This window comes from Metopolophium dirhodum, chromosome 4 (assembly GCF_019925205.1).
Source record: "Metopolophium dirhodum isolate CAU chromosome 4, ASM1992520v1, whole genome shotgun sequence".
NCBI classification, from domain to species: Eukaryota; Metazoa; Arthropoda; class Insecta; order Hemiptera; family Aphididae; genus Metopolophium; species Metopolophium dirhodum.
Genome location: NC_083563.1, coordinates 1,483,544 through 1,510,513, shown reverse-complemented (window position 1 = coordinate 1,510,513; position 26,970 = coordinate 1,483,544). Strand labels below are relative to the sequence as shown.

The following is a 26,970-nucleotide window of genomic DNA, read 5'->3' as shown; positions in this document are numbered from 1 at the left end:
GAGATATCTGACTAGCGCTTTGTTTTTTTTAAATTGTATAAAATCTTGAAGGTCTAAGGTTCGCTTATATCTGTTAAATGCAGTTTTATTCCACCGAGGGACTAGACTAGATGTCTCTTGCTGGAGTAGCTAGTTAACTCAACAACGTCAGAGGCTGTAGGTATTTATAATGAGGTTGGTGAACATTTTTATGTTATCTTCTATATTATTGGTATTTGTCCAAGATGTTAATTAAATATTTTTATCAATTTCCGTTTGGTATGTATTCCAATCGACATTTTTTTATTTCCATTTTTTGTTCCAGTATAATGATTATGTGGATTGATGAGATTGATAGGAAAGATCAAGATAGACTGGTCAGGGTATAATGGACTCTCGGACCACGGGTACAATCACTACGTTGTAAATCATAGCGCCAATTTCGTAGATTCAATATCAAAGGCGCATACCCAAAGGATCGAAAGTTTATGGCGGCCTCTGAGGCTAAACATTGTGAAATATATGTGTGGTACAACTCCAGATTTGCTTCCAAGGTATAATATTATAATATAATAATAAAACCTAGGTATATATATTTTTTTTTTTAACCACCCTGGCTTTTTTTATTATAACGATTAATGATCTTTAACAATACATTTAAGAGGTGTACATACATATTTAATATTAATAAATTAATGAATAAATATTTAGTAAATATATTATACAAAAAAAAATGTTTGGGTTATCACTCTCAGTGGAGAGGTGCCAGCCTTAGTCTAATAATTTATACGCCTAATGTCTTGAGAGTTATCAAGTAGTTGAATTGCTGCTGGATTGGTGTGTTTATCTAATCTTTTCTCGTGTTTTCTGGCAAACTTGGTAATCTCGTCCTGGACGGATGTCATCATCAAATCTCGGTGGATAATATAATTTCTATCTTACCGGTATGCTGCGCCAATAGTACGGAGAGCAATGTTTTGGTAACGTTGGATAATCTCAATATTGGATTTACTGGCACAGCCCCACAGCTGTATTCCATAGGCCTATATTGGTTTAATTATTGCTACATACAAAAGACGTCACGTTTGCTTGTGAGATCTAATTCGGAGTGTCTACCGATCAGCTAATAAAGTTTCCTCAATTTCAGTTTAATTTGCAGTTTTTTCTGGCGAACATGATGTTTCCAATTTAATCGTGAATCGATGAGGTGCATTCCTAAGTATTTTGCAGAATCGTTCTGTGGGATGATCTGCTGATCCAACCATACTGAGTAGTATACACTTTTAAGCAAAGTATAATTTACGTGTACCGATTTGTCGCTGTTAATTTTGATTTTTCAACGTTTGGTCCAATCGGATACGTTGTTAAGTGTTCGTTGAAGTCGATCAGTCGCAGTTTGCTGGTCTTCATCAGTTGCCAGTATTGCTGTATCATCGGCAAACATAGCTGTCATTGAGTAGTTGGTAGTTGGAATGTCAGCTGTGTAAAGTAAATACAAAAGAGGTCCTAGGACACTGCCTTGTGGTACTCCAGCTGATATGTTTTTACATTCAGTTATTGCTTCATCGTGTATGACTCTGAACTGACATTCAGTCAGATAGGATTTAATGAGTGCGCACCAAGTGTGTGGCAGCTGTTCACGTAAGGTATTTTTAATAATATAATAACTATTACAGGTATCTTATTGAGAGGTATAAATAAAAGTGACAACATTTAACGCATTTCTGAGGGACTTGCACAAGTATTTTATTTTAATTTTTTTTATATTTAATTTAATATTCAATTTTATATTTATATTTATAAATGAAACAAATAACGAGACGACAACGAACGGTGCGTGGATTAATGATTATATATTTGTATATAATAATTTGTAATAATTATATCTCTACATATAAAAATGGATCAATGTTTCCCTTGGTCATCGCGCATCACGCATGAACGGCTATACCGATCAATTCTTTTTTTGTTGTGTTCGTAATTGTCAGGAGAAGATTCTTATGTAATACAATTTTAGAAAAATCCACCGGAAAAGTAGAAAATTTGGATGTCAAAAAGAACAACAGTGACGCAACAGGTTAGGTAAGTATTTTGAATTAATTGATTATATTAATCCACCATAGGTAGAATACGACAAACTTGGTATAACTTTGATACTTTAGAGTTAAATCATACACTTACGTACACACAGCACGGGGTCCGCGATTTACATTTCGAATCAAAATTTTTATTCCGGGCAACGGAAAAGTTAAGATTAATTTTGAACTCCATACACCGAATATTAAATAACGAATTGAACAAAGTTTGAGTCATAAAGAGTTGGTATATTCAACGGGCAACGAAGTGCACGGGTTCAGCTATAAAAAGCCTATAATATTATAATAACCTATAATTTTATAGTAATATTATATTATTATACAAATCTAGTTCCATAAGTATCCACTAAGACAGCGCTAGTATTGCTAGAAGGACAAATAACTCCCGTACACCGCCTAACCAATAACATTTCGTGGTCAACCTCCCCACACCCTCCAGTCTTGTCGTGTCCAGTCGAGTCAGTATCTAAACTACCGACTGATCAATCGAATGATAAATAAACGACGTGATTCTATTCATATAAAATAATCGATAGTATTTGACTATAAATCGAATGTTGTAAAAAACTATCGACTTATCAGTCAGATAATTCGATTATTTATACTACCGAATACCGATTGGCTATTATTCGATTATTTACACCACAGAATTCTATAATAATATCATAGAAATCTGTGATTTATAACAACAACAACAACCTTTTTTCATATACCTGAGTACCTGACGACTGTCGACTACCCGGCACCCGCCAAAATAGTAAAAAGCCCTTGGTTGAATCAATAAACCTTAGATCATACAAAAAAAGTAGACGTGGCCCACCTGTACTGGTGGGTATTTGTCATGGGTGTCGTGGGTGTCCATCGTCTACATACCGTATGGGTAACTGAACATTTTGTTATTTTTGTCAGTGTAGTTCGACATTTTGTTAGTTGATTAGTTGCTCTCGCAGAAACAAAAGTCATAATACTAGATAAACATTATAATCATTTAGGCTTAGGACTTATCTACTGTGGACTTTTTTACTCCTAAGACTTTTTTCGTAGTGTTGTATAGACTATAGGGGTAAATAAAGTACGAGTATTTATCATTTTTAAAATCAAAATAACTCATAAATTATTACTTATATAAAGGTTTAAAAGTGTGAACACATTTCGTTTTAGAAAATTACTCGGTCTGTCTCTTTGTTAAAGCTTTTTTTTACAAAAGCACTTTAAGTATAAGAGATAAATAAAAAAATACTATTTTTGTGACCTTTGTCCTTGAATAAAAAAATTATCAGCAGTAAGATCGATGGGGAATTTTGAGATTTTATTTGTTATGACTGATGAGGTACCTAAGATGTGTACCAATTTATTTTGAGCTGTATGCAAATTATTTCGAAATTAACATTTTTTTTTGTTTTTTTTGACCGGACTAAAAAGTATTTTTACAAGACTGTACCTACTTGTTTTCTACATTTATTTATCTTTTATTTAAAATTTAAATATATGATAATAATACGTGGTACACCACCCCCCACCTCATGCAATAAGAGTTATATTTTTTATACAATCTATTCATATTAACCTTAACCCCACCATTGTTCTATACCATCGTCCATCGTTATCCTCTCAAACTGGTTTGAACTTTAGAAGCAATAATATGTTATCTGCAATTTATATAATAAAAAATAGTTGTTTTGGGTTTTGAAATGACGTCAATGCCGGGTTTCCTAATGAATTCTAATTTTGCACCTTTGTAATGTGTATTTATGTGTTAAGTAATTTATTTTTTATTATTTCGTAGGTATTCACTATTGTAGCATCTGGCTATAGTATTGTTTTGTTTTTTTTTGTTTTTAAATTAGCTGACTAGTGACCAAATACAGATCAATTATTGATTAACACAGATTATTGTTAGCTTAAGTTTAGAACAACTAATTTTTTTTAATAATGTTTTCCTCAAAATATTTATGCATACTTTTTGCATTGTTAATGCCGTGTATAGCCTTTGACTCTTCAGATTTAAAATGTGAAGTGTGTTGTCGTCTTGTCGAAGAAATACAACGCAATGTTAGTTCAATGGAAGCAGCAAACATTGTGCAAGTTTCTAATTTTCGATTGGATGGCAATGGTGATCAAATAAAACAGACTGTTCCATTAGCACGGACGCAGTTATACTTAACAGAGGTAATGGATTCTGTATGTGAAAAGATGAATGATTATGTACGTGCTACATATAAGAAGAATGGTACGTTGACAGTTATGCAATTGATACAAGATGGAAAAATGAACCCGTTGATGAGTGAGGTGGATGTGGTTCAAGACTCTGATCTGAACAAAAGCTTACAATATTTTTGCGAAGAGATTGTCGATGACATTGAAGAAGATCTCATAAATATTATTAAGTCTGAAGATGATGACCACCTTGTTCATTCCATTTGTACTAATGTTATGCAATTGTGCCCAATAAAAAATAATAAAGTAGAATTATAACCAAAAGTTATTGTATTTAATGTTTTTATGTATAGTTTATTATATGATTTAATATTGTTTATACATAAAATATTGATGATGTTAATTTCTATTATTTTAATAACCTAATACTAATAGATGTAGGTACTCATGTCCAATACAAGTGTACATTCTGCCTTTCCTTTTTCATTTTGATATACAGCCAGACCACTATTAGGCTTGTTGGCTTGAGTAATATAAAATGTAACTATTACATACCTTTTGGCTATTGCAATACTTAAGTAGTAACTAGTAAGTGTTATTTGTCATTATTAATAGTCAGAGCCAGTATAATTTTTTATTATTTATCTCTATTATTCTACTAATAAATTTACCGTAGTACTTTAGTTGAATGAAAAATTAATGCACAAGACTCTTGAATATGCATTTAATTTTGTATTTCGATTATTTAATTAAAAACAATTTATCTTAATACTTGTGTCTTATGTAAATCTTGCATTAAAAATGATATATTTTGCTTGAAGGTTCTAAGGCTTAATAACATAAAAATAAATTAAATATTAAGTATATAAAGTATTAAGGGGGACGGTCACACCTATCCTAAAAGCGTAAAATGACGCTATGGTAAAAACCATTTTGATGACATCAAAATAGTTTTTACCATAGCGTCTTTTTACGCTTTTATTGGAATTCCCTGTGTGTAAAGAATAGGAGTGACCTTCCCCCTTAAATGCCTACTTACTGAACATTAGTACAACCTAAAGGATAAGAAGACTATTTTTACTTGTTATATCTAATGGTTTCTATTATTCTATTGTAGAAATGAGAAAATGAGGGATAAGCTATGTATTGGACTGTTTATAAAATATGTCTTATAATTTTTTTTTACGTCTAAAATAAATCTGTCAAGAAGTTCCATCACTGGATGGATTTTTATCTCAAGCCTACAAAGCCATCAACTCCCACAGCGCTTGTACTCATTGTAAAAAAATTAATTTACAGATTGTCTAATAAATGAATGTAAAAAAAAAAAATGTCTAAAATATTTATAGTTTACAAGTACAGTGACAATTTAATTATTTATTTTATTTACAAAGACAAATTGAATCATTTTCCGTTATTTAAAAGTAAAACTTTTAATTTAATTTTTTGATCACAAATTCTATAATGCAATAAAATGCTAATGAATTATAATAGATAAAATAGGTGCTAAACTCGATGTAAGAGGATGTCAACGAAGTGTCGGGAAAGTTCCTTTTTAAAAGGTTCTGTTTTCCTTTCATTCCTTAATATATGGACTCGTTCCAGATATACTTATTCAAAAAAGGAACTCACTCCAAATCTAGTTCCTCAAAGAAAAGAACTCATTTTTCAATTGTTGTTCATGTTGTTACAAAATGGCTGTTTTAGAATAATACTTTTTTTATTTATAATGTTTCAACTAAAAATAGTAATACCGTCTAAAATTTATTAACATGTAGAAACAAAAAAAAATTATATTACATTTTAAATATGTTTTTAAAATTTAAATGAACTGTGATTTTGGTTCACATTCCTCAAAAAAAAAAAAGAATTTGTTAATCTTTTTTCTTTATTTTTTAAGGAAGCAGTTCCAAGCTTTGTTCTTACAAAAAGAACTCGTAACAGGAATAAGTACCTTTTAGAACAAGTTCCTTTTCAACACTGTGTCAGCATACTATTTTTCCTCTCTCTGACCCATGTGTAACATAGCAAATTGTACATTCACAATCATGATTAAATTCATATATTAAAATAATTTCTAAAATTAGAGTGCAATGACCTCTCATACAATTAAAGGTTATCTAGGGCTTACAGGCTTGTATTATATTTTAATTTTAAAGCGAGTTATGAGTATTTATGAGTATTTTAAGGGAACAAATCTAGTTTAGTACCCAATCGAATTTTTAAATTTTTAATTCGGACACCATTCAGTTACTATTTATCTATTTTTTTCTTGCAAGTGTGAATTTTTGATTAAAAAAAAATGGGGAATTTAAACAAAAACATAATTGCGGATGAAGTGAACAACGTACTAACGTAAACATACTTTAGTTAATAATGTTTGCTTAAAAAAAATTATTTATGGTACTAAATGTGGTGTACAGTAATGAGAAATGTTAAGGACCAGTAAGAAAAGAACAACGGGACTCAAGAGCCACTTTTAAACATTTTGTGACCGAGTCTACTAAAAATGATGCCAGACATATCAGTAAATTGGTGCAGGAAATATAAATATCATAGTAATTTAGTTGTAACAGAAATAATATAACTTGTCTGGTGGTCCTTGGTATATAATATTATGATACTAGTACAAATTGAAGTTCTATGGACAGGGGGAAATTGGGGGCATTAATGTCATATTTTTTTTTTGTTTTGGCACAACTGTGGGGTATACATATTATTTATTACTGTATGATTATTATTTAAACTATTTATTTACGATATTATATTAAATTTAGTACCTAGTTACTAATTAAATAATTTTAATTAATGAGTGGATTGCTCCTGATCATACAAAGTGTATACCATCATATCAACATTTGTTACACTAATTATAAATGTATAGATAAAAACTTAATTATTTTCGTTTGCTAACAAAAAGTAATTAGCTTTTGATCTAAAAAATAACGAATACTGTAGTTCCGTTATTGTTTTAGTTCATATACATTTTGACACCAGTTAATAACATAACTGGTTTCAACTGGTTTAAAGTCCCAATGAATTGTTACAAATTTACATCGATAATTTTGCTTAAATTTCTAATTAACTTTATTATTTTATATAATTTTTAAGATTTACAAGAATAATTAATTTTAATTAAGTTTATTAAAAAATGACCTTTTTTAAAAAGTGTTTGCTTTAAATTAACGTTCATCAATTACTAGGATCTTGAAATTCTGATTTTATATTTTGCTGAGATATATAAACTGTTTTATTTGGTGGAGTCTGAAAACAAAAATAGTTTAAAAAGTATAAAAATACAATAATTTATTAGAGAATTTAAATAATTTACTTGTGCAACAACCGGTCTTTGAGACATGAGTACATATTTTTGAGGATTTACTGTGTTACTTGTGGTTGCTGCAACTGGTCGACCAACAACTGTTCTAGATTGTGTATCTATATGGATTAAATTTGATATTAATAATTAAATATAAAACAAACATATTTTATATTTTATTTAAATAAATTGATTTACTTGTTTGTGTTACAGTTTGGTTGCTTGAACTTTGGATAATAGTAGTTGTACGAGCTTTACATACAGCAGCATGCAGTTGAACACCAACAGATCCGAATTCTTTTTTGTATTCGTCCAAACTATCTGGTGGTGAATGAGTTATTTTTAACACAGGAGTCAATATTTTCTGAAGCAATACAAGTAAATTTAAAGTAATATTTATAAACAAATGTAACTAAACTTAAATAAAAAAATTACACAAAGTAAATGTTTAATTTGGTTTCCGGATATTCGATCAACATTATTCTGTGTAACTTCTGGTGAATCTAGTCTATCAGATATCATGCGTACTCTGGGAATGACAAATACTTTTAGTGTTTCTGTACCTAGCTCTGCTAAACCTAAAATATTTAATTTGATTTAATTTATATTATAAATAGTTGATTATTTTTACCTACCTTCAAGTGCACCATAAACTGATGGAAGAGCGGTTTTGTCTGAATTAGTAGCATTTGTAAATACTCTAGTTATACGAGTTTGTACATTGTTTGTTGGTGTATTAAACATTTTACAAATTTGTGCCATTAAACGTGAGGCAAAATCCCTCAAAGCCCAATGATTGTCAATTTCTGGTCTCATGCACAATTGTTTACTTACGACACAAGTGACCACAGAAGGGATGATTTCATGCAGCTAAATCATAATTTTATAATTAAACTATAAAAATTATACAGTAATATGTAATTGGTATATGTCATTGAACTTACATATTTTTCTAAATAAAGTGCTGGATTATCCAATAATGCTTTGACCATCCTCATTAAATAAATAAGTAATGCTAAATTATTTTGCACAACATTTACTTTTACTCCTTCTGCAATAAATGTACACATGCGAGGTAACATTTCATGAAGGCCCGGGTCAGATGCCAAACTCTGAAGAGCTTCCTGAAAAAAATAATTTGTTTAATTGTATTACATTTTTTATTTGTAATTAATACTTAAGTAAAACTATTTAAGTTTATTACAAAGAAAGTAAAAAAGTCGATCTCGTGGAAAGAAACGTAGCACACTACTCGATATTTTTCACATCAGGGGAACCGGAAAATATATGAATCATAAATATGTTTTTAAGTAATTTGAAAAATACTGAGTAACATGCTACATTATAAGTTAATTCTTAATTTTTTACTTAGTTACATATGATTAAAAAATAAAGTAAAATAAAACATAGTTTATATGTATTCAATTGTTTGTACATCTGAACATTTTCTAGTATTAGAATTCAGAGTTTCTGAAATATATCTACTCTTAAGCAAACAATTCTAAAACATGCTATATAATATATTATACTTTGTTTTATTTGTAATTAAATTGTATACATTGGGTACAAATTCTTAATAAGTAACCATGACAACGAATCTTATGAAAAATTGGTCAAAAACCAAATCTTGTATTCAGCCCATTAACATATTTATGCTAAAAAAGTTGTGAGCTATTAACTCATGGTAATTTATGTGTAAACATCCAAACATTATTTCTGTGAAACTGGAAGTATATTGTATGAAAAAAACAATCTGTAACCAATTGCGGCTTTTATATAAATAAAAAATATTCAATTTCAAAGATATACTGATAACACTTATTGAAATTGGTTAAGTAATTTTTTTTTATAAGGCATTAGCTGTTAGGAACGTGCATTTGATATAGTAATGCAAGGAGAATACGTATAGATGTTCACTCATCAAAACCACAAATCATTAGGAAATTGTTTTACTGAGAAAAAACGAGTACACTGTTAAGCGGATCATCCTGTAAAACAAATAGATATCTATATTAAAATACATACAGCTCTTCTAGACTCATCAGATCCAACACAAGCTTCTGTGATTTCCTTGTAATAAAGCTGTTGTTCAACTGATAACTCATGAGTTGCCAACTGTTTCACGTGAACAGTTTCAACATTGCGTAATTTTTGAGCTTTTCTAAAATAAAAAATTATATATAACATTTTTTTTTCATCCAGATTATAATATTATATAGTCACATATATACCCAGTAGATGGACGTCCAGAAACTTCTTTATCGATGGGTTTTTTTAATTTGTTTAAAGGATCTACACATTCAAGTTTCTGAACATCTTTGGATACAGAAGGAGGATTTTCTGGTACAGTTGGTTGAACTCCATCAATGGCGAGCCAGTGGCCTAAAAATTTAGTATAAATTAAGTAGGTACTACTTATTAATCCTATGTAATGAGACTAACATCGAATACCGATTTCTAAAGGCAACTTAGCCAAAGGAGCATTAACAAATTCGATAAGATCAATATCTTTATCATCGATGAAATGTAATTCTCGTCCACCACCAGATGCATACCTAAATGGTATATGGTCTTTAGCATGAAATCCATATATAGGCTAAAAATAAAACAATAGTATTTTACAATAACTGTAAATATATCAAAGACAATCTTGTCATTCTAATTATTTTACTTATCAGCTGACATTATACATCACGTTTTTTATATCAAATTGTGTATTGACTTCTATATTATAGAATTTGTGACCAAATATTCACTATTGCAACCATTGACATAATTAGATACCATATTATTAAGGTTTGATAGAATAACTTATGAGCCTACTTTGTTTCTTATACTAGGTACTTTGGTGGCACACAAAGTGAGCGGGCCTCATGTTTTTCAATAAATCCAACACAATAAAACAGTAAAACAAGTCTAAACATAGGGATGTCAGATTCAAAACTTCAAAAGAACGAAAAAAAATGCATAGGTAGTATAAAACATAGTCAATGTTAAAACTATGTCAATAGTCTAAAAAATGTTGTACCTATAGTAATACTGCTATGAATATAGGACAATCTTGATTATGGTGAGTTTTTTTAACATTGGTTTCTTAAAATATAATAAGTTATAATTTTAAGTGTTAATAAATAATATATAAGCTAATAACAAATTTTTATAGGTGTGTACTATTTATACTTAATAACCACTTTCATGATCTTCTCGACCATTGATAGATACAATAAAATGTATTATCTATAAACTTTAGGTGGTCACTAGTAATGATAATATCAAGTATTATTATTTCAAAACAAAAAATTAGGAATAAACAGTACATTTTGGTATCTCAGAAGAGTTGTTGCTTGTTGGGACAAAACAATTAGTTGAAAAACGGGACATTCTCATAAAATACGGAACATTTGGCATCCCTACTTAAGGGGGTTCCATACCATGATTTTCTGTTTTTGTCTAACACACGCGCGACATAGGATTTTCGACGGATTCTTTGCCAAACATATCAATTGATCTAATGAAGTGATGAGAATTCTGAAAACAGATTTGAATTCGTCGTCAAGTCTACTTGAAATCGACTTTCCCACAATTTTGATTTTTTGATTTTAGCTTCTCCAAAAATGTTTAAATACTCTTTTTTAATATGACGTTTTCTGGAAGTTGGGGGATAATATCAAAAATGTGGGAAAGTCGATTTCAAGTAGATTTGACGACAAATTCAAATCTGTTTTCAGAATTCTTATCGCTTCAATAGATCAATTAGAATGTTTGAAAAAAAACACTTCTAAAATACTGTCGCGCGCGTGTTAGACAAAAACAGAAAATCACGGTATCGAATCCCCTTAAATAGCCATCTATGTATAATGTCTGTCTAAATAAACTTTTTTTTTATTATAAGAATATTTACAATCTATACTATATTTCTATATTTGTACAAAAAGCAAATTTGTGGACATTTTTATTTAGTTTGATATGCATAAATTGGCATGAGGAGGGAGACTGTCCAGTACAGAACCCTTAGGTTATTAATCTCATATTTTTAACTGCATTGAGAGGATCTTGACACCAACAATGTTTTTGATAACGAGGTGGATTGTTTGGAATGGTTTATTTGCCTTAAGTTATGATAAGTATGTTGATTTGATGTTGTATTTAGTTGTTGTTTTAAAATTAAACTTGAATGAAAAAAAAAATGAATGTTTGGTTCACTCTAAATCCTTGACATAGCTTTTTAATAGTAAAATAGGTGTATGATCAAATTCATAGTAAAATAATGATGAGATTAATTATTTAAATTTTAAATACCTACTATTATATTTATTTAAAGGTAATAAATTAATATAATTTGAGTAACTTACTTCAATACCGAAAACTTTTAAAGCATTATCAATGTCTGATGGTAGTAATTTGCATCTATTAGAATGCATCATAAACTTTTTGCTTTCCTAAGAACATAATCAGGAACACATAATGTATAAAGTGTATAAAAAATGAGCAGTATATTATAAAAGTAAATCTATATTATAATCTTGTAAGTTTTAGATTATCAATTTACAATTTCTTCTAATAATGTAGGTACATAAAATATTGCAGCAATAGAAGCACAATTACGGGTTTACTGGTATTTAGCACTGTTAAAATTTACTGCCAACAATGTAATATATATTATGAGAAAAAAGTGGATTTGATTTTATTAATTGATCATGAATGATGTTCCTACTACCTATATAAATACAGGTTATATTATATGGAAAAAAAATACATTTGTTAAGTTATAAAGATGGACAGATTTTTTAAAATAAATATTAAATAATACATTATTCAATGTTATGCTTTTATTTTATTAAATGTATTTTTATATGGTCTAAGAAAATATAAAATATATGAAGTGTGGATGTAGCTTTATATTAGGTACTATTACTAATTACTATTTATATTTTAGTCCATTTATAAATTTTTAAATGCGCTCTTTTCCCTTGAGTAGCGATAAAGTTAACTCAATTAAAATTGTTTGAATATGTACTTACTTGTAACACTAATTTAAGACGATAAGTGGCAGAATCGGATATTTCTTTAGCTGCATCGTCGGAGAGATTACCAATACCAACACTTTCCGCAATCACCTTTAATGATTCGGTTGGTAAAGTAGAACCATAGTTTACTTCAATTTCACCCATTCTGATAAAAACGCAATAATCAAAATGACTATGTAATTAAACAATTTAAAAATTATTATAAATTTACTACACTAAAATATAAATCTCAGTTATATACTTTACATGGTTAACTCAAATACTTAATAATAAATAATAATACAATATAAGTATTGAAGTACCTACATTATATCGTATTAGAGACGTTTAGGTATGTTTTCCTTGCGGCGTCTAGCGTCACTATCGGTCGCCGTGTTGTTCCACTGTCTGACGCTGCAAGGAAACAGTATTGTTATATTCTTATTCTATGATTGTACTATACTATACTATTGTAGTATTGTATAAGCAACTTACTGTATGTCTGCACTCTGTATTCTAGACTGTAGTAGGATAGTTACTAGTTTCTTAGTTTATGCCTTTATAGTTTGTAGTATCAATCATGCCATAGCAAAGAACAAATAGTTGGCCAAAGGTGATTGTTGTCTGTTGGTACTAACTACTTGATGGCTCTGTACTTCTGAAGTTCTGTAGTTCTATATTCTGTCTCACAATTACCCATTCATATTCATAATTGTATACTATTACTAAAGTATAATATTAATATATTACTTATAATATTGTGATTATAATATCGTAAATTGTAATCTCGAAAAAGCGACAACAAACAACGGGTTATTGGGATTACGCAAAGATGGGTCTTATCAATGGTGTTTTTTTTGTGTCCGCCCGCTTCTCACTGTTTGGCAGACAGACTTCTATACTACACTAGATAAGGAATTTACATTGTTATTTGTTACAATCGCGGACTAAAGATAAATATAAGGACTGGTCACGAGATGAATATTGTGGTTATGAAATGTAGTACAACAGGCGGATATTTTCCTTTTAGCATTGCTAGCGCCGTCTTAGTGGATACTTATGGGACTAGAGCACATCATACAAATTTCTAGTTCTATAAGTATCCACTAAGACAGCGCTAGTAATGCTAAAATGAAAATATCCCCCCGAACTCCGCCTGTACTACTACATTTCGTGGTCAACCTCCCACACCCTCCAGCCTTGTCATGTCAAGTCCTGTATATCTTATAGCGTTTTCCACCACACCGCACTAACTGCACCAGTGCATATTTATATGTTCCAAATTATTTGCAAAATTAATGTGCACTGAGTGGACTTTTTTATGTTTCACCTCAATGCATTACGCCAGTTTTTTGCACTCAATCCGTGCGGGCAACCATACTATCTTAAATCGTGATTATTAACTAATATGATCAATTGATAACAATAATATATTTATCAGTGTTATGAAAATGTAAACATTCACCTCTTAGATAAGAGAATTTCGGCCATTTTGTAGGCTTCAAATACATTTCCAAGTTGTCTATGTAGTATTTTTATATATCTGTGGTGTTAACAATTAATACGGGAAATTAGATGGGCATCGTATTAATTTGTTTACACCATAGATAAAAGTATAGTTTACATTATACTACTATAGACGTATATCATAAATATCTTTATAATTATAATTATATATATAGTTTATAATATTATGTCTGACGCCTATGGTTTACACGGACAAGTCACAAGATGATTTCATTCGCCATTCTTATTTCTCATACACTTGTGTGTATCAATCTTTTAAATCTATAGCTGAATAAACATTGAATATTGAGGAATATAAGGACGGAAAACTGAAAAGTAAGTTTACCAATTTGTATAGTTCAATAAACGGTATTTTCCTATCATGTGTAGGTATTTTGTATAATAATTATCATCAACTTCTGAAGTAGCGTCTGGTTTATTATAGAAGTTTAGTGTTAATTTTAGTTTTGATATTATATTTTATTTGGATACATTTTTTGTTATGCTGTACCTACCATAGACATAATATATCTATGGTACCAGGCCCGTATTTAGGGGAGGGCCAAGGTGGGCCATTGCCCCTTCTGGTGGAACTTGGGGGGCGGTTAATTTTCATGAACTTTTTTTATTATCAAGCCAACATAGTTATATCTTTCAAATTATATAATATGTTTTTTTCGTTATGTATTGTGATTTGGTGGAGATTTCTTAGAAATTTTCTATTGTACTTGCAGTATATTATATTGTTAATAAAGAAATTTAACAAAAAAAACCCCGATGGATGGGAATTTGTAAACTGGTGTATAACTTTGAAACTAAGTCCGACCGACAAATTCTGTTTGCATCACTGATTGTTCTATATAAGTCGTTTATTGATTGATATGACCACAATGTTTAAAAGTTGAAAAAAAAAATCCCCAGCTTAAAAATAAATCAAATTAATATGTTTATTGCTTAGAATGTTGTGGTGCCAAATTAATTGATTTTTTTTAGATGTGTAATATATTAATAAACGACACAATATCATTGTTGAAAGTATGTTAGGCAAAAATGCAAAGGTCACTTTAAATTTAATTAAATATAAGCAATTTATAAGAATAATTTTTCGGTGATAATCAGGAATAATTACGGTCAACAGTCACATATTACTTCATAATACAAAAGTAATTTTTGTTCATATTCAGCAAATTTATTTTATATATTTACTATATTTTCAATTCAATCACATTAAAAAAAAAAAAATGTCATAAAATAATATCTTATATCCATATACAATTTTGCAAGTTTGCTTGAAACCTTATTTTTGTTTATACATTATAGGTAGGTCTTAGGTGCACTCCTTAATTTTAAATTAACAGTTAATCATTTTCTGAGTTAAAAATTATCATCTTAGTTTCAAATACCAGTATTGTAGTAAACTAAAACTATAAGTACTATATCGCCCATGCAATTTATAATAAAACTGAAATACTTTTTAGATATTCTAACCCATGCCCAACATTAAATGTTTATTCAGTAGCACTAATTTTGTGTGATTAGCTTTATTATTAGAGTGTATTATCCTATTGTTAAACTTAAAGTTAAGAGAATTAGTTGTGTTTGTACTAAGGCTTTTTTATAAGATATTTAAATTTTCTGATAATTATATCAGAATAATATATTAATATTGTGTTTTTAAATTTTTATTTCTTACATACATACAAAAATAAGTTAAGGATATGTGAATCATGATTGTAACAAACATATCAAACTATCAAAGTTTCACTTTTATAATTATCTTCACTACGTATATTCCTTAAAAATAACAATCATTTACAATTATGAGTCTGTGCCATGGCTGCTCCTTCCATTCCACCTATAATTTTGATTGACACCAACAATTTAACCACCCCATAACAATTTAGGATGAGGCGAATACTCCCTTCAGCCCCTTACTAATGACAAATGTTTTACAATTCACTTTTGAATTAAAGCGGTGATAATATAACAATTTGTTAATCAATATTGGGACCAAATATAATGGTTCAAATGCGTTGGATACCACTTCCTAATATTATAATTGTGTATTGTTTTTATAATTTAGTACATTAGTAAGGCTTAAATGCTAGAAACTGTAAGTTAAGGTAATACATTTGACATTTAGAATTTTAAATTATTTTATTATGTTCATAGTGGAACGTGATCCTAATAAAAGAAGAGTCAAACCTCCTGCTAACCCAGAATTGGTACATTTAGATGATATAGATGGTGAAAGTTCATCTGATAGTGATTTCCGTATTGAAGATCACTATGTTAATAGTGAATCAGATTCTGATAGAGCTTCAAATTTCACTTTTACTGATGGTATGTTTAAAAAAAAAATGTTATTGATTTTACAATATAATATGTAATTATTATTATTATTTTTTTAATTTTGTGTAAATATCTATACTTTTATACATATATATACACTCATATTTTAATAGATGATGGTAATCAAGAAGAAGCTGAAAAAGATGATGATGATGATATTAGATGTAATGATAGTAATATGACTACTGATGTCACTGATATTGTGACACCCAATCAAGATAATTCTAGAAAAGTATAACCTAACTGATTTTTATATAATTGACTTTGTATTTAAAAATATTAACTATTTTTCAGGTGAATTTAAGAGAAATAGTGAATAATATTCATATTTGTAGTATTTGCCTAGGCGATGCAAGTGATGACGTAAATGAATTAATAGATTGTGATGAATGCGGTATATCAGTTCATGAAGGTAAATACTTATTTAATAATAATGTAACTATTATGTATATAAAAAACATTTATTTATAGGTTGTTATGGGGTTCATGATTCCGGAAGTGTAAGTTCATCTGTTTCATCCTGTTCTATGGAACCATGGTTTTGTGAAGCTTGTAAAGCAGGCATAGAAAATCCTACTTGTGAATTATGTCCTAATTTTGGTTTGTAAATTATCGTATATTTTCTACAGGCTATACGTCTTTACAACTTTTGAATTAATACATTTTGTTTTAGGTGGAATATTTAAGGAGACAGATTGTGGAAAATGGGTACATTTAGTATGTGCGTTATATGTCCCTGGTATAACTTTTGGCGAAGTCACAAGTCTCAGTAAAGTTATGTTATTTGCAAATACTACACCTCGATGGGGTAATAAAAGATGTACTTTGTGTAAAGATATGAGATTTAGTTACACTGGTGTGACTATTGCATGTGATGCTGGGATGTGCCGATCAAATTTTCATGTTACTTGGTATGATAATTGTTATTTAATTAGGAAAAAAAAACAAAACCAAAATAATAATTGTGAATCTTTTTATTTTTATTCTCCATGTTTTAATGTTTCCTCTCCTGAACTAATTTAAAGTTTCCTTTTGTTTAACAAGATATTGTCTAGGATATAGGTCTCAACACGGTATAGTAGCTAAACTAAACTTATTAAGCTATACTTATTATTTATTTTTAACTTAATTTAATACTAATAGTAATGTAATTACTAATAAGTATTAACTAATTATTACCTAAAAAAGTTTTAATTCAACTATCTACTTTGACTCGACCAGGATTCACTTTTTTTATGATTGTCTCTTTTGTCAATCATCCAGCACTTCTACCTGGTTCCTTAAGCTATCATGACTCTAAAGCTATTATATTATCACCATAGCTATTAAACACACACATGCCACCATAGGGCATGAAAAAACCTTGACAGTATGTTGTATAGTGATAATTTGTAACTAGATTCCAAAATAGAATAGTTAAGAATTAACCATGTTGACTATATATATTTTACACATAATTATCTATTAATGCGAAATTGTTTTTATAAGTATTTAAAAATATTAATTAGTGCTCAACAAGAAGGTAGTTTATCAGAGGCAACAAGTCCGGAAACTGACCAAACTGATCCATTTTATGCTCACTGCAAGTTACATGTTGACAAACTGGTAGCAAAGTTAGTATATTTGTCTTTTAAATACATTTTTTTAAATTATGTCAATTATTGTATACTTAAATTAATTTATCATAATAATGTGTTTCTGAAACTACTTAAGTTTTTTTTAATTATTGCCCAATCTTGTTTTAAATTAAATGTATTATTATTAATTATGTTTTTTTTACATTTTCATAATAAATAATATATTAAATATATATTTATTTTCAAGGAAAAGGAAAAGAAATTGGGAAATACTACAATTACGAACAAAACAAATGAAATTATTGCGTGAACAACAGTCTTCTGAAAAATCAGCTACATGGCAACGTAATCAGCGAAGGCTTGAAAAATTACGATCTAAGTATTACGAAATGAAAAAAATCAGTATAACAGAGTCAAGTAAGTAACTTACAATTATTTATTTCTATTCAAGTTAAGTACATGGTTAATTTTTTACAGCATTCAAATCAAAAGTGCCTCGTCCAATTACAACATCAGCTTCAGCATGTCGAGCCCTTTGGCTAAAAGGCGGTTTAATGGGTGTAAATATGGCTTCCTGTGAAGCTATTGAAGGACAAATAAAGGCATTACGTGATGTACCAAAAAAATGGAATGTACCTACAACATTTAGGTTAGATAATATTTCTCATGTATTTTCTTTTTTGCTCCTATAATTATAAATAATTTTGTTTATAATTTTTAGTTTGGAATTTGTAAGTTATTTCATGGATAGAAATTTAAGATTGACAGATTTGAAAAATCAGCTACAACATTTCACCGACCAAAACAACAAACTCCATGATGAACTAATAGTTATACAAAAAACATACGATCAAGTAATACAATTATTAAAAAATATACCTACATAAAGTAGTACAAATATTATATTTCGATTAATTTTTTTGAAGGAGTCCAAAAACAATGAAATTCAAAAACAAAAACATTTAGGACTCAAAAATATTATTACAGCCTACCATAACGTCATTAAACTTTGCAATCCTAATGCTAATATTTTAGATGTAGATATACTTACTAGAGAAGTTCCAAACGATCATAATTCTTTTAGTGAGTTTAATTTATTTTACTTTGAAACTTACTAACCATTAATTTATAAACAAATTCTGGATATATAATTTATATTTATTTATTTTTTGTTTAATTTAAATTTAATTATTTTCATTTAGTAATAAACAGTTCAACTCCTACTCCTGCCGTCTTAAAATCAGGTATTGGAATCTCAATCAGAAATAATGATAATTTAGAAATTACAGGTAAAACATGCTTTTATAGTTTATTCTATCATGTTTGATTTTATGGTATGTAATTAAACTCAAATATTTTTTTTTTTTCAGATAATGTGGCACCATTAGGTTTGTACAATAAATGTGGTATTTGCGGTCGTACAAATGATCAACATTTGCTGGCAAAATGTGACACATGCTATTTATACTATCATTTGGGTTGTTTAAATCCACCGTTGACTAGAATGCCTAAGAAAACAAAACTATTTGGATGGTAAATATAAATATTGAATATTTTAGAAAAGTTTTATTAAAATTTATGGTATAATCCAGGCAATGCAGTGAGTGTGATAATAGTAATTCTAACTCTGAACCAGAAACAGTTGATCCAAATGCTCCTAGAAAATTAAGATATGGTGGAAGAGAGCGATCTGTATCAGACAGTCATAGATCTTCATCTATTGCTAATGATGTAAGTATTAAGTTATTCAATCAAAGTTTTCTTTATTCAATCAAAAATTAACTAATCATATATTAGTTACAGGATATAAATAGTCTTACAGAACAGCATAAAATGCCTGGAGGATCAAGTAAGTGTTCAAAATATTTAAAAGTTAAGATTTAATTATGATGGTCATTAAAATATGTTATAAAATATAAAATATAAAAATTGTTTGAAATATTACCTTATAGCTAGCAACCCAATGATAATTTTGCAATATACTAAATATTAAACTTCTTGAACAATATTGATATCGCCTATTATTTTTTTCAGAAATTTATATATTGATAATCGTAATATATGTCGTACAATTTATCGTACACCACTGAATATATCGTAATCAAAATTCATTTTTATTTTTTAATTAATGGCATTTGGGTCATAGTGTATTCAGGTTACCGGAAACCAACTGATTTATAAATATTTATTAATTCGGAATATTGCCACCTACATTTTTTTTTTTGATATTATATTGTTATTCAATATCGCACAAAACAAAACGATATCGATTTTCACAAATATATTGTTGAAGAAGTCAACTAAAGGCCGTTCTTACAATGTCTGGTTCACAGAAACTTAATTGGCCGAATTCTGCCGGTAATAAAATCTGTTATCAGTCGGTTAGCGTTAATCGATACTTTACCGGACATTGTAAGAGCGGCCCTAAATATGATTTATATTAATGACATTGTTTTACTTTAAACATTTTTAGAGAAAAAAAAACATGAACGGCACAGGGAAAGATATTCTCCAGAAATAATAACAAAACGAGTTAAATCTCGCAAACGCAAACACAAGCATCACAGAGATAATAATATTTCAGGATTGGAACCAGCTAATGATTATTTAGTTAATGAAGCACCCCGGCAAGGAATTAAGCTATTTGTAAGATTTGATAACTTAAATAATTTCAGAATCACTTTAAAATTATATATAACTGTTTAGATTAAATCTGTACCAAGTGCTAGTGGAGTTAAGACAACATCTTCACAATTACTTATTGCATCACCAGTAGATGAAACACCTCAGATATCTACAAAACTTAAACCAGAAAAGAGTGTTGCACCACTCAGAATAACCACAACATTAACAGATATTAAATTAACTCCTAAATGTAACACTTGTCAAACAACTGGAACAAGCATTACAATGGTTCAGTAAGTAATAAAAAGGCAGAGATATTTTGGTTATTAATTTATAGCTGAAATATGATGTAAAGGAATAATAGTTTATTTTATTTTATAATTTTCAATTAGTTGTGATGTTGTATAACAAACAATTTTAAGTATAATTGTTCACATTTTTAAAAAAAAAATCAATCAATTATACTTGGCTTTTAGTTTTTCTACAATATCAAGAATATGCCAAAGCCTTTGTTCAATAAAACTAATGTGCGTTAAAATTATTATTAGTATACAGGGTGTAACAGAAAAACATGTAAAATAAAATAACTTGTACTAATCAATATTTAAACATTTAAGAAAAAATAATAATAATTTATGGACGCTTGCTGCGCTAGTACAGTATAACAATTTTTTTTTTTTTTTAAATACTGAAAATAAAATATTCAAAATAGTCAATTTGTAAATCTTTTTTTCGGATGGATTTTATTATTTTGATTTAAATAATATTTTAATATTATTTCAGGGAAGGAGTTTGTTTTTACAATTTTTAAAATTTCAATATTTTTTAGAAATAAATTAATTTGAAATATAAAATTTTTTCAAAATATTCTTTTTGGGAATTTCCTGCTATAAGTATATTGTTCTTACATTTAACTTGTAAATATTATTTTTATTTTAGTCTAGTCTTTCTGTTATTATCCTTTATAGTAATGTATCACTTTTACTAAGTAGGTAAAATTGTTCGAAGTTAAAAAAATCAAACTAAACTTTAGGTGTTAGGTTTGAGTTTAAAAGTTGAATCTAGTTTCAAAAAAATCAAACCAAACTCGAATAGAAAGTTTGAAATTCTCTAATCAATCCATACTCCAAAGAAATGTAGGAACTCCAAAAAAAAAAATTGTACATGTCAAACGTTGCGTACAAGAAATATTTCTGGAGTTTATTTTGATTTTGTCTATTGTATATTTTGTTAACAAAAAATATACCATTATTTTATTACTTTTTAAAGTACAGTTTTGAATGTTGATTCTTTAGTTGCTTTATTGTTAGGTATTTTTAATTGTTATTAAATTATTTATACTTTATAGAATACCTGACTAACATATAATTATTTTGGCTTTGTATTGTTTACAAAATCAATGTGTACGGGTTTGGTTAAATGTTGAATGAGATGGTTTAGAGTTCAAAATCAAGCTAAATTGTTCGATTTGTGTTTGGTTCAACATACAATTAAACATTTAGGTTTGAGGCTATATTTATGAGTGCCCACTTCTAGTATATAGGATAATTTTATTGTAATTGAATTACATGGAAACCTTTACTGTGTGTTAGCTTTATTTTAATTGCTTCTAATAATTATGCATTGAGTATAAAACAGAAACTTTATTTTTCTAAAAAAAAAAATTTTGATGGTTGGTCTAAATATGGCTTGGATTAAAGTTTTAATGTAAATTAAAAATTCAAAAAAAAAATATTACCTAATTATAAATAATCAAATTTTAAATACCTTTACTTATTTGATTTTATATACTTTATTTCTACAGGTGTGATGAATGCAGTAAAAATTTTCATTTTTGTTGTCTTGATCCTCCAGTGAAAAAATCACCAAAAGTACGTGGGTACTCATGGCACTGTGCTGAATGTGATCCAACGGTACATCAATTATTTCTTTAAGTCTACCATTAGTCTTTATATAAATATTTTACCTGAAAAACAAGAATAAAAATGTGTCTACATTTATTCACCATTGAGTGTATACTCCATTTTAAATAAGAATAAACCAGCTGGTGGATAAAAACTGGTCTTAGTTTTGATTCCTCCAAAAATAAATGTCTGATTTAACTGTAAATGACTGTTACGGTTGCAGCCAGTGATAACCGATTATCATTACCTATTACTGCAAAGCATGTCAAATTAAGGAGATCTGATGTCCTTACACAAACAATTTGTCATACACTAAATGGTTTATTCTTATTAAAAACAAAGTATAATAAGTCCAGGGCTTGGAACTTTATGCATTTGCAAATATTTTGGAATGTGCATATTATTCAAAATTGTATTCAACACTAATTTATTTCACAATACATAAAACTCAAATCAAAAAATTAATGTTACATATTCTTGCATAATTGTATCAAATTGTAATGATTTTACCCATTTAACGTTTTTATTCATGCTAATAAACATTTTGTTAATAAATCGACAAAAAAAAAAAATTATCAATGAAATAAAATTTTGAAAATTAGTACCTTTGATCACCCATATCTATTTTAAATCATACTACAGATTTAATATTTATTTTTTGTTGATTTGAATTTAATGTTGATATTTTACCTTTAACTAAAAACAAAAAAAAAAAAATTTAAATAATAATAAAAACAAAAAATGCATATTATTAAAATATTTGGATAGTTATGTATTTTTTGGAATTCATTACTATATAAATGCCTAGGTGTTCTATAAAATAATTAAATAGTAATATACTGCATATTATTTATTATTTTTTAGCGCATAATGTTCCGAGCTCTGAATTAATAGCAAATGGTTATTTAGTTGGTAATTGTTTAAAGGTAATTTTTGGTTTGACTCCTTGAAATTTACAAATAATATACATTTTTAAGTTAGTTTTATAATTTATCTATTTAATTCAGTGGTGGCGTGTAATAGTTAGACATGGTAGTGCAATCAAATTTAAGTATATTGTTCCATCATTGCAACAAAGAGAGTAAATATGTATGTATAATTTTTGTTTTATGTAAATATGGTGTAGTATTTATGTTATTTATTTAATAGTTAAGTTTTTAATAGTATTAAATTACAGCTGATGCGTTGTTGGTAGCTTAAACATTTGAATTGTGAGATATGAACTGTGACAAAATCAAACTGTCTTAACCTTTCCACCGTCTCTCCTTTTTGCCAAGTTTTACACATGAAAATGAAACATGGTTTTCCATGTATGTCGTCATACCGACATACATTATAGGACACGCACTCTGATGCTGTTCCAATTTCTATAAACAAATTGGATTACCCAATTACTGAATGATAACTAACATGCAAATTTTCTCAGATAACAATAAGATTTCCTTAACATTGTTAAAATTATACTACAAACATTTATATTAGCATATAATTTTATAAACTATTCTTTTTTCATATTATTCTAAAGAGTGTGATCCCATTATCGCTCATAGACACGAGCCGCCACTGATTTAATTACTTATACAATTTTAATGACTAAGAATACTAATGCCGGATTGCACAAAACATTTAATGATTCAATAGTGAGCTAATGGTCCCTTAAACAAGATTTAGTGGCTCGAGATTGGTCTATTAAAGTGAACCATTAAATTTAATAAATTGTTTATGCAATCCAGCATAAGTGATTAATTCAGTTATATATTAACTATAAATAAAATACCCATAATTTACATATTAGTTATTCTTATGTATGTAGGGTATAGCACCATATTAGTGGGTGTATTTATTATAGTCCAGCTCACGAAAAGTGAACGTTCAAGGTCGACAAACGAAGTTCAAATATTGTCAGAACCAGGGGTTCTCAGATTTATAGTATTGTTCGTTTGTGCAGTTGCTGGCTGTGGATAGGTTACAATTTTAAAAACTGTGCTTGTATGTTTGATAGTCACATATACAAAAATGGCCACTGGGATCTCTGAAGTCAACGTTTGCTTTTCGTGAGCCCGACTATAACTATTGCATCAAATTTGTGTAAATATCACATTTTGCTTAGTTTGTGTTACTACATTATTTATAGACATCATGAATTGTTATATACGTGAAATATGGTACAGTTAAACTTTTAATAATAAATTTGGGTCTAAATACTAAATATTCCAAATTTTTAAATTAATTCATTAATTTTTATTGCCTGACCAATCTATGATTTAATAATAATATTGTTTGGTTTACCTGATTAACATAATCAATAGGAATAAGAATATAAATTTAGGTTTAAGTAATATGCTTGATAATTTTTTTTTACATAATAAAATAATATTTGATAAATATATTTCAGGACAGTGACTCTTCTTAAAAATATTTGGAAGCACAAATCTTCTACATTGTTAACTACCAATGATTTCAATGATTATTTGTATTCAAAATGGTTTTAAAATATTTCTTACTATTGTATTTTAAAGTTCAATTCCTCATAATGTATTAATATTATATAAATAATATATAAAAATATCATAATTTTTTTTTGATTCAAGTTCATTTGAGTATCTAAAGGTAATACTCATATGTTATTAGTGTACAACATTACTATGTATTTCAATTTTAGATTTTTCAAATAAAACAAATTAACTAAGTATGAAATGTGAAGTACTTTTTCTACTTCATAAATTCCATCATTAATTTTAAGAATACAGATATTTTTTGTATTCTAGAATATACATTATACTTATTATGAGAAACTATTAATTTCTTTTTTAAAATATGGTTACATGTATACATGACGATGTAAATTAGCCATGTTCCTATTTATAGTGGCATAGACTATGTACTTTTTGAACCACCTAAAATGTTGTGTGGGTGGGTATGTAAAAATATTTATTCAGGATAATTAATACTATTGTCTATTACTATAATAGTTAGAGAATAGGTACTTACGTAGTTACCTAGATATTAACAGGTTGATATTTACATGAATATATTTATAATTTTAAATAGTGAGTTTCTTGTGGGTGATATTGATGTAAGTTCATAGTCAGGTTATAGATGAATTTGCCAGCACTAAATAGGTATTATCAAAATGTAACATAATATTGGGTCAACTTTATTTATTTAAAATTAATGACAGTTGATTTTGATTTATGATTTATATTCTGTTTTTTAACTGTTTTAATAATATTTTGTGTTAATATAAATAATAAAGAGTGTACAATTAGTAATTTTGCCATATTATATGCTTTATGATATTGGGGGACAGAGTAGCCGAGCGGACTAAGGAGCCGGTTGTGACGCACACCGACGCTGGTTCAAACCTTGATCCACGGGTGGCATTTTTCTTCGGGCAAGTCACGGTGTCTGGAGAGAAATGCTGCCATCCCCAACCCGGGCATCACCAAAAACTCAAATCTGCCAAAAACTACACACACGTGTTACACCACCTACAGTTCCCTCCCCTACAAACAAAAACAAACAGCTATTGGCCAGAGTTGTCGGGCTTCACGATCAATAAAAAAAAATAAAAAAAATACTTAATGATAGAACCAATATACTTTATTACCATTATTAGCCATTAGGTTCATAACCTATTTACATTTTTGTGAAAATTATATATATTTGGTATGGTAAAGCACAGAGGCAGATGGGCCTAAAAAGAACAATTTATGAAATTATTTCATGGATTACGAGTTGTTGATCAGACTGACGTATTTATGTGTAATTTTTATTGTTTATATTATATTCATTTAAATGTGTTAATCAAAATGAGCGATGGAAGAAAACGTTAAAGTGGTGTTCTGCTTATATAGAAATTAGAAAAAGAACAAAACATTATTTCAAAAACCGGAAAATTGACTCCTTTTTTGATAATCCACGTCCATCAAACTCCAATTTGCCAAGTGAAACAGAGTCCAAATATGATACGTTTTCAAATGAGCCGAGTAATAACTATACAACAACTTCCTGCACGTATACAGTGTTGGAACTTGGAAATCACTAATCAGTATGTATTGTTAAAGGAAAACTATAAAATAATAGTAATATATTCCCTTACGTAGGAAATAGGTAGTTTCAAGAGTTTTTTTTATGTTTTACAGCTTCAAACTGTTTAGCTGAAAGGTCCTTTTAACATTAAAAAGGATTACAAATTGCGATCGCGATCAACAGAGAATCATTTAAATAGTTTTGTTATTTTCAACATTGAAAATGAAATTTGCAAAAAAATTAATTATGAGGATATAATTATAATGCATTTGCTTTTATAAAATCCCGTCGTAAAAAATAAATGAAGTACCTGTGTTTTAAAGGAAAAAACGAGTTTATTTAAGTAAACGCTAAACAGTTATTTGTTTTCATTTTTATTTATTTAAGGAATTATAAGCAGGACTGTGAGTTGTGATC

General features: G+C 28.3%; 3 protein-coding genes across 8 annotated transcripts; 2 read left to right on the top strand and 1 right to left on the bottom strand.

Annotated features, from left to right (window-relative positions):
• The first annotated feature begins 3,693 nt into the window (after positions 1 to 3,693).
• On the top strand, positions 3,694 to 4,915 carry LOC132942986 (protein seele). Its single transcript, XM_061011730.1, has one exon. It carries the CDS (start codon positions 4,008 to 4,010, stop codon positions 4,548 to 4,550), a length of 543 nt encoding a protein of 180 aa, XP_060867713.1. The 5' UTR covers positions 3,694 to 4,007; the 3' UTR covers positions 4,551 to 4,915.
• A 2,380-nt stretch (positions 4,916 to 7,295) lies between these two features.
• On the bottom strand, positions 7,296 to 13,525 carry LOC132942985 (transcription initiation factor TFIID subunit 6). 4 transcript variants are annotated; one of them, XM_061011727.1, is made up of 14 exons: positions 13,308 to 13,524; positions 13,053 to 13,238; positions 12,885 to 12,971; positions 12,573 to 12,723; positions 11,904 to 11,990; positions 9,994 to 10,147; positions 9,783 to 9,933; positions 9,577 to 9,712; positions 8,496 to 8,675; positions 8,187 to 8,421; positions 7,987 to 8,129; positions 7,750 to 7,915; positions 7,564 to 7,670; positions 7,296 to 7,496 (listed from the first exon to the last, which is right to left on the bottom strand). In XM_061011727.1, exons 4-14 carry the CDS (start codon positions 12,720 to 12,722, stop codon positions 7,425 to 7,427), a joined length of 1,581 nt encoding a protein of 526 aa, XP_060867710.1. In that variant the 5' UTR covers position 12,723; positions 12,885 to 12,971; positions 13,053 to 13,238; positions 13,308 to 13,524; the 3' UTR covers positions 7,296 to 7,424. The 4 variants fall into 4 exon arrangements, with proteins under 4 accessions (XP_060867710.1, XP_060867711.1, XP_060867712.1 ...); XM_061011728.1 differs by having other exon boundaries at positions 12,881 to 12,971; positions 13,053 to 13,525; XM_061011729.1 differs by having other exon boundaries at positions 12,573 to 12,750; positions 13,053 to 13,525.
• Positions 13,526 to 14,038: 513 nt separating this feature from the next.
• LOC132942992 (PHD finger protein 14) lies at positions 14,039 to 26,524 on the top strand. Of its 3 annotated transcripts, none has more exons than XM_061011738.1 (19): positions 14,039 to 14,399; positions 16,236 to 16,406; positions 16,529 to 16,647; positions 16,710 to 16,827; positions 16,887 to 17,015; positions 17,089 to 17,326; positions 17,924 to 18,028; positions 18,240 to 18,409; positions 18,470 to 18,641; positions 18,714 to 18,846; positions 18,919 to 19,075; positions 19,195 to 19,281; positions 19,363 to 19,525; positions 19,585 to 19,723; positions 19,790 to 19,841; positions 20,466 to 20,638; positions 20,699 to 20,910; positions 22,422 to 22,530; positions 24,922 to 26,524. In XM_061011738.1, coding segments are annotated over exons 1-19 (2,451 nt in total). In that variant the 5' UTR covers positions 14,039 to 14,398; the 3' UTR covers positions 24,925 to 26,524. The 3 variants fall into 3 exon arrangements, with proteins under 3 accessions (XP_060867721.1, XP_060867719.1, XP_060867720.1); XM_061011737.1 differs by having other exon boundaries at positions 14,040 to 14,399; positions 24,917 to 26,522; XM_061011736.1 differs by lacking the exon at positions 24,922 to 26,524 and having other exon boundaries at positions 22,422 to 23,205.
• The last annotated feature ends 446 nt before the right edge of the window (positions 26,525 to 26,970 follow it).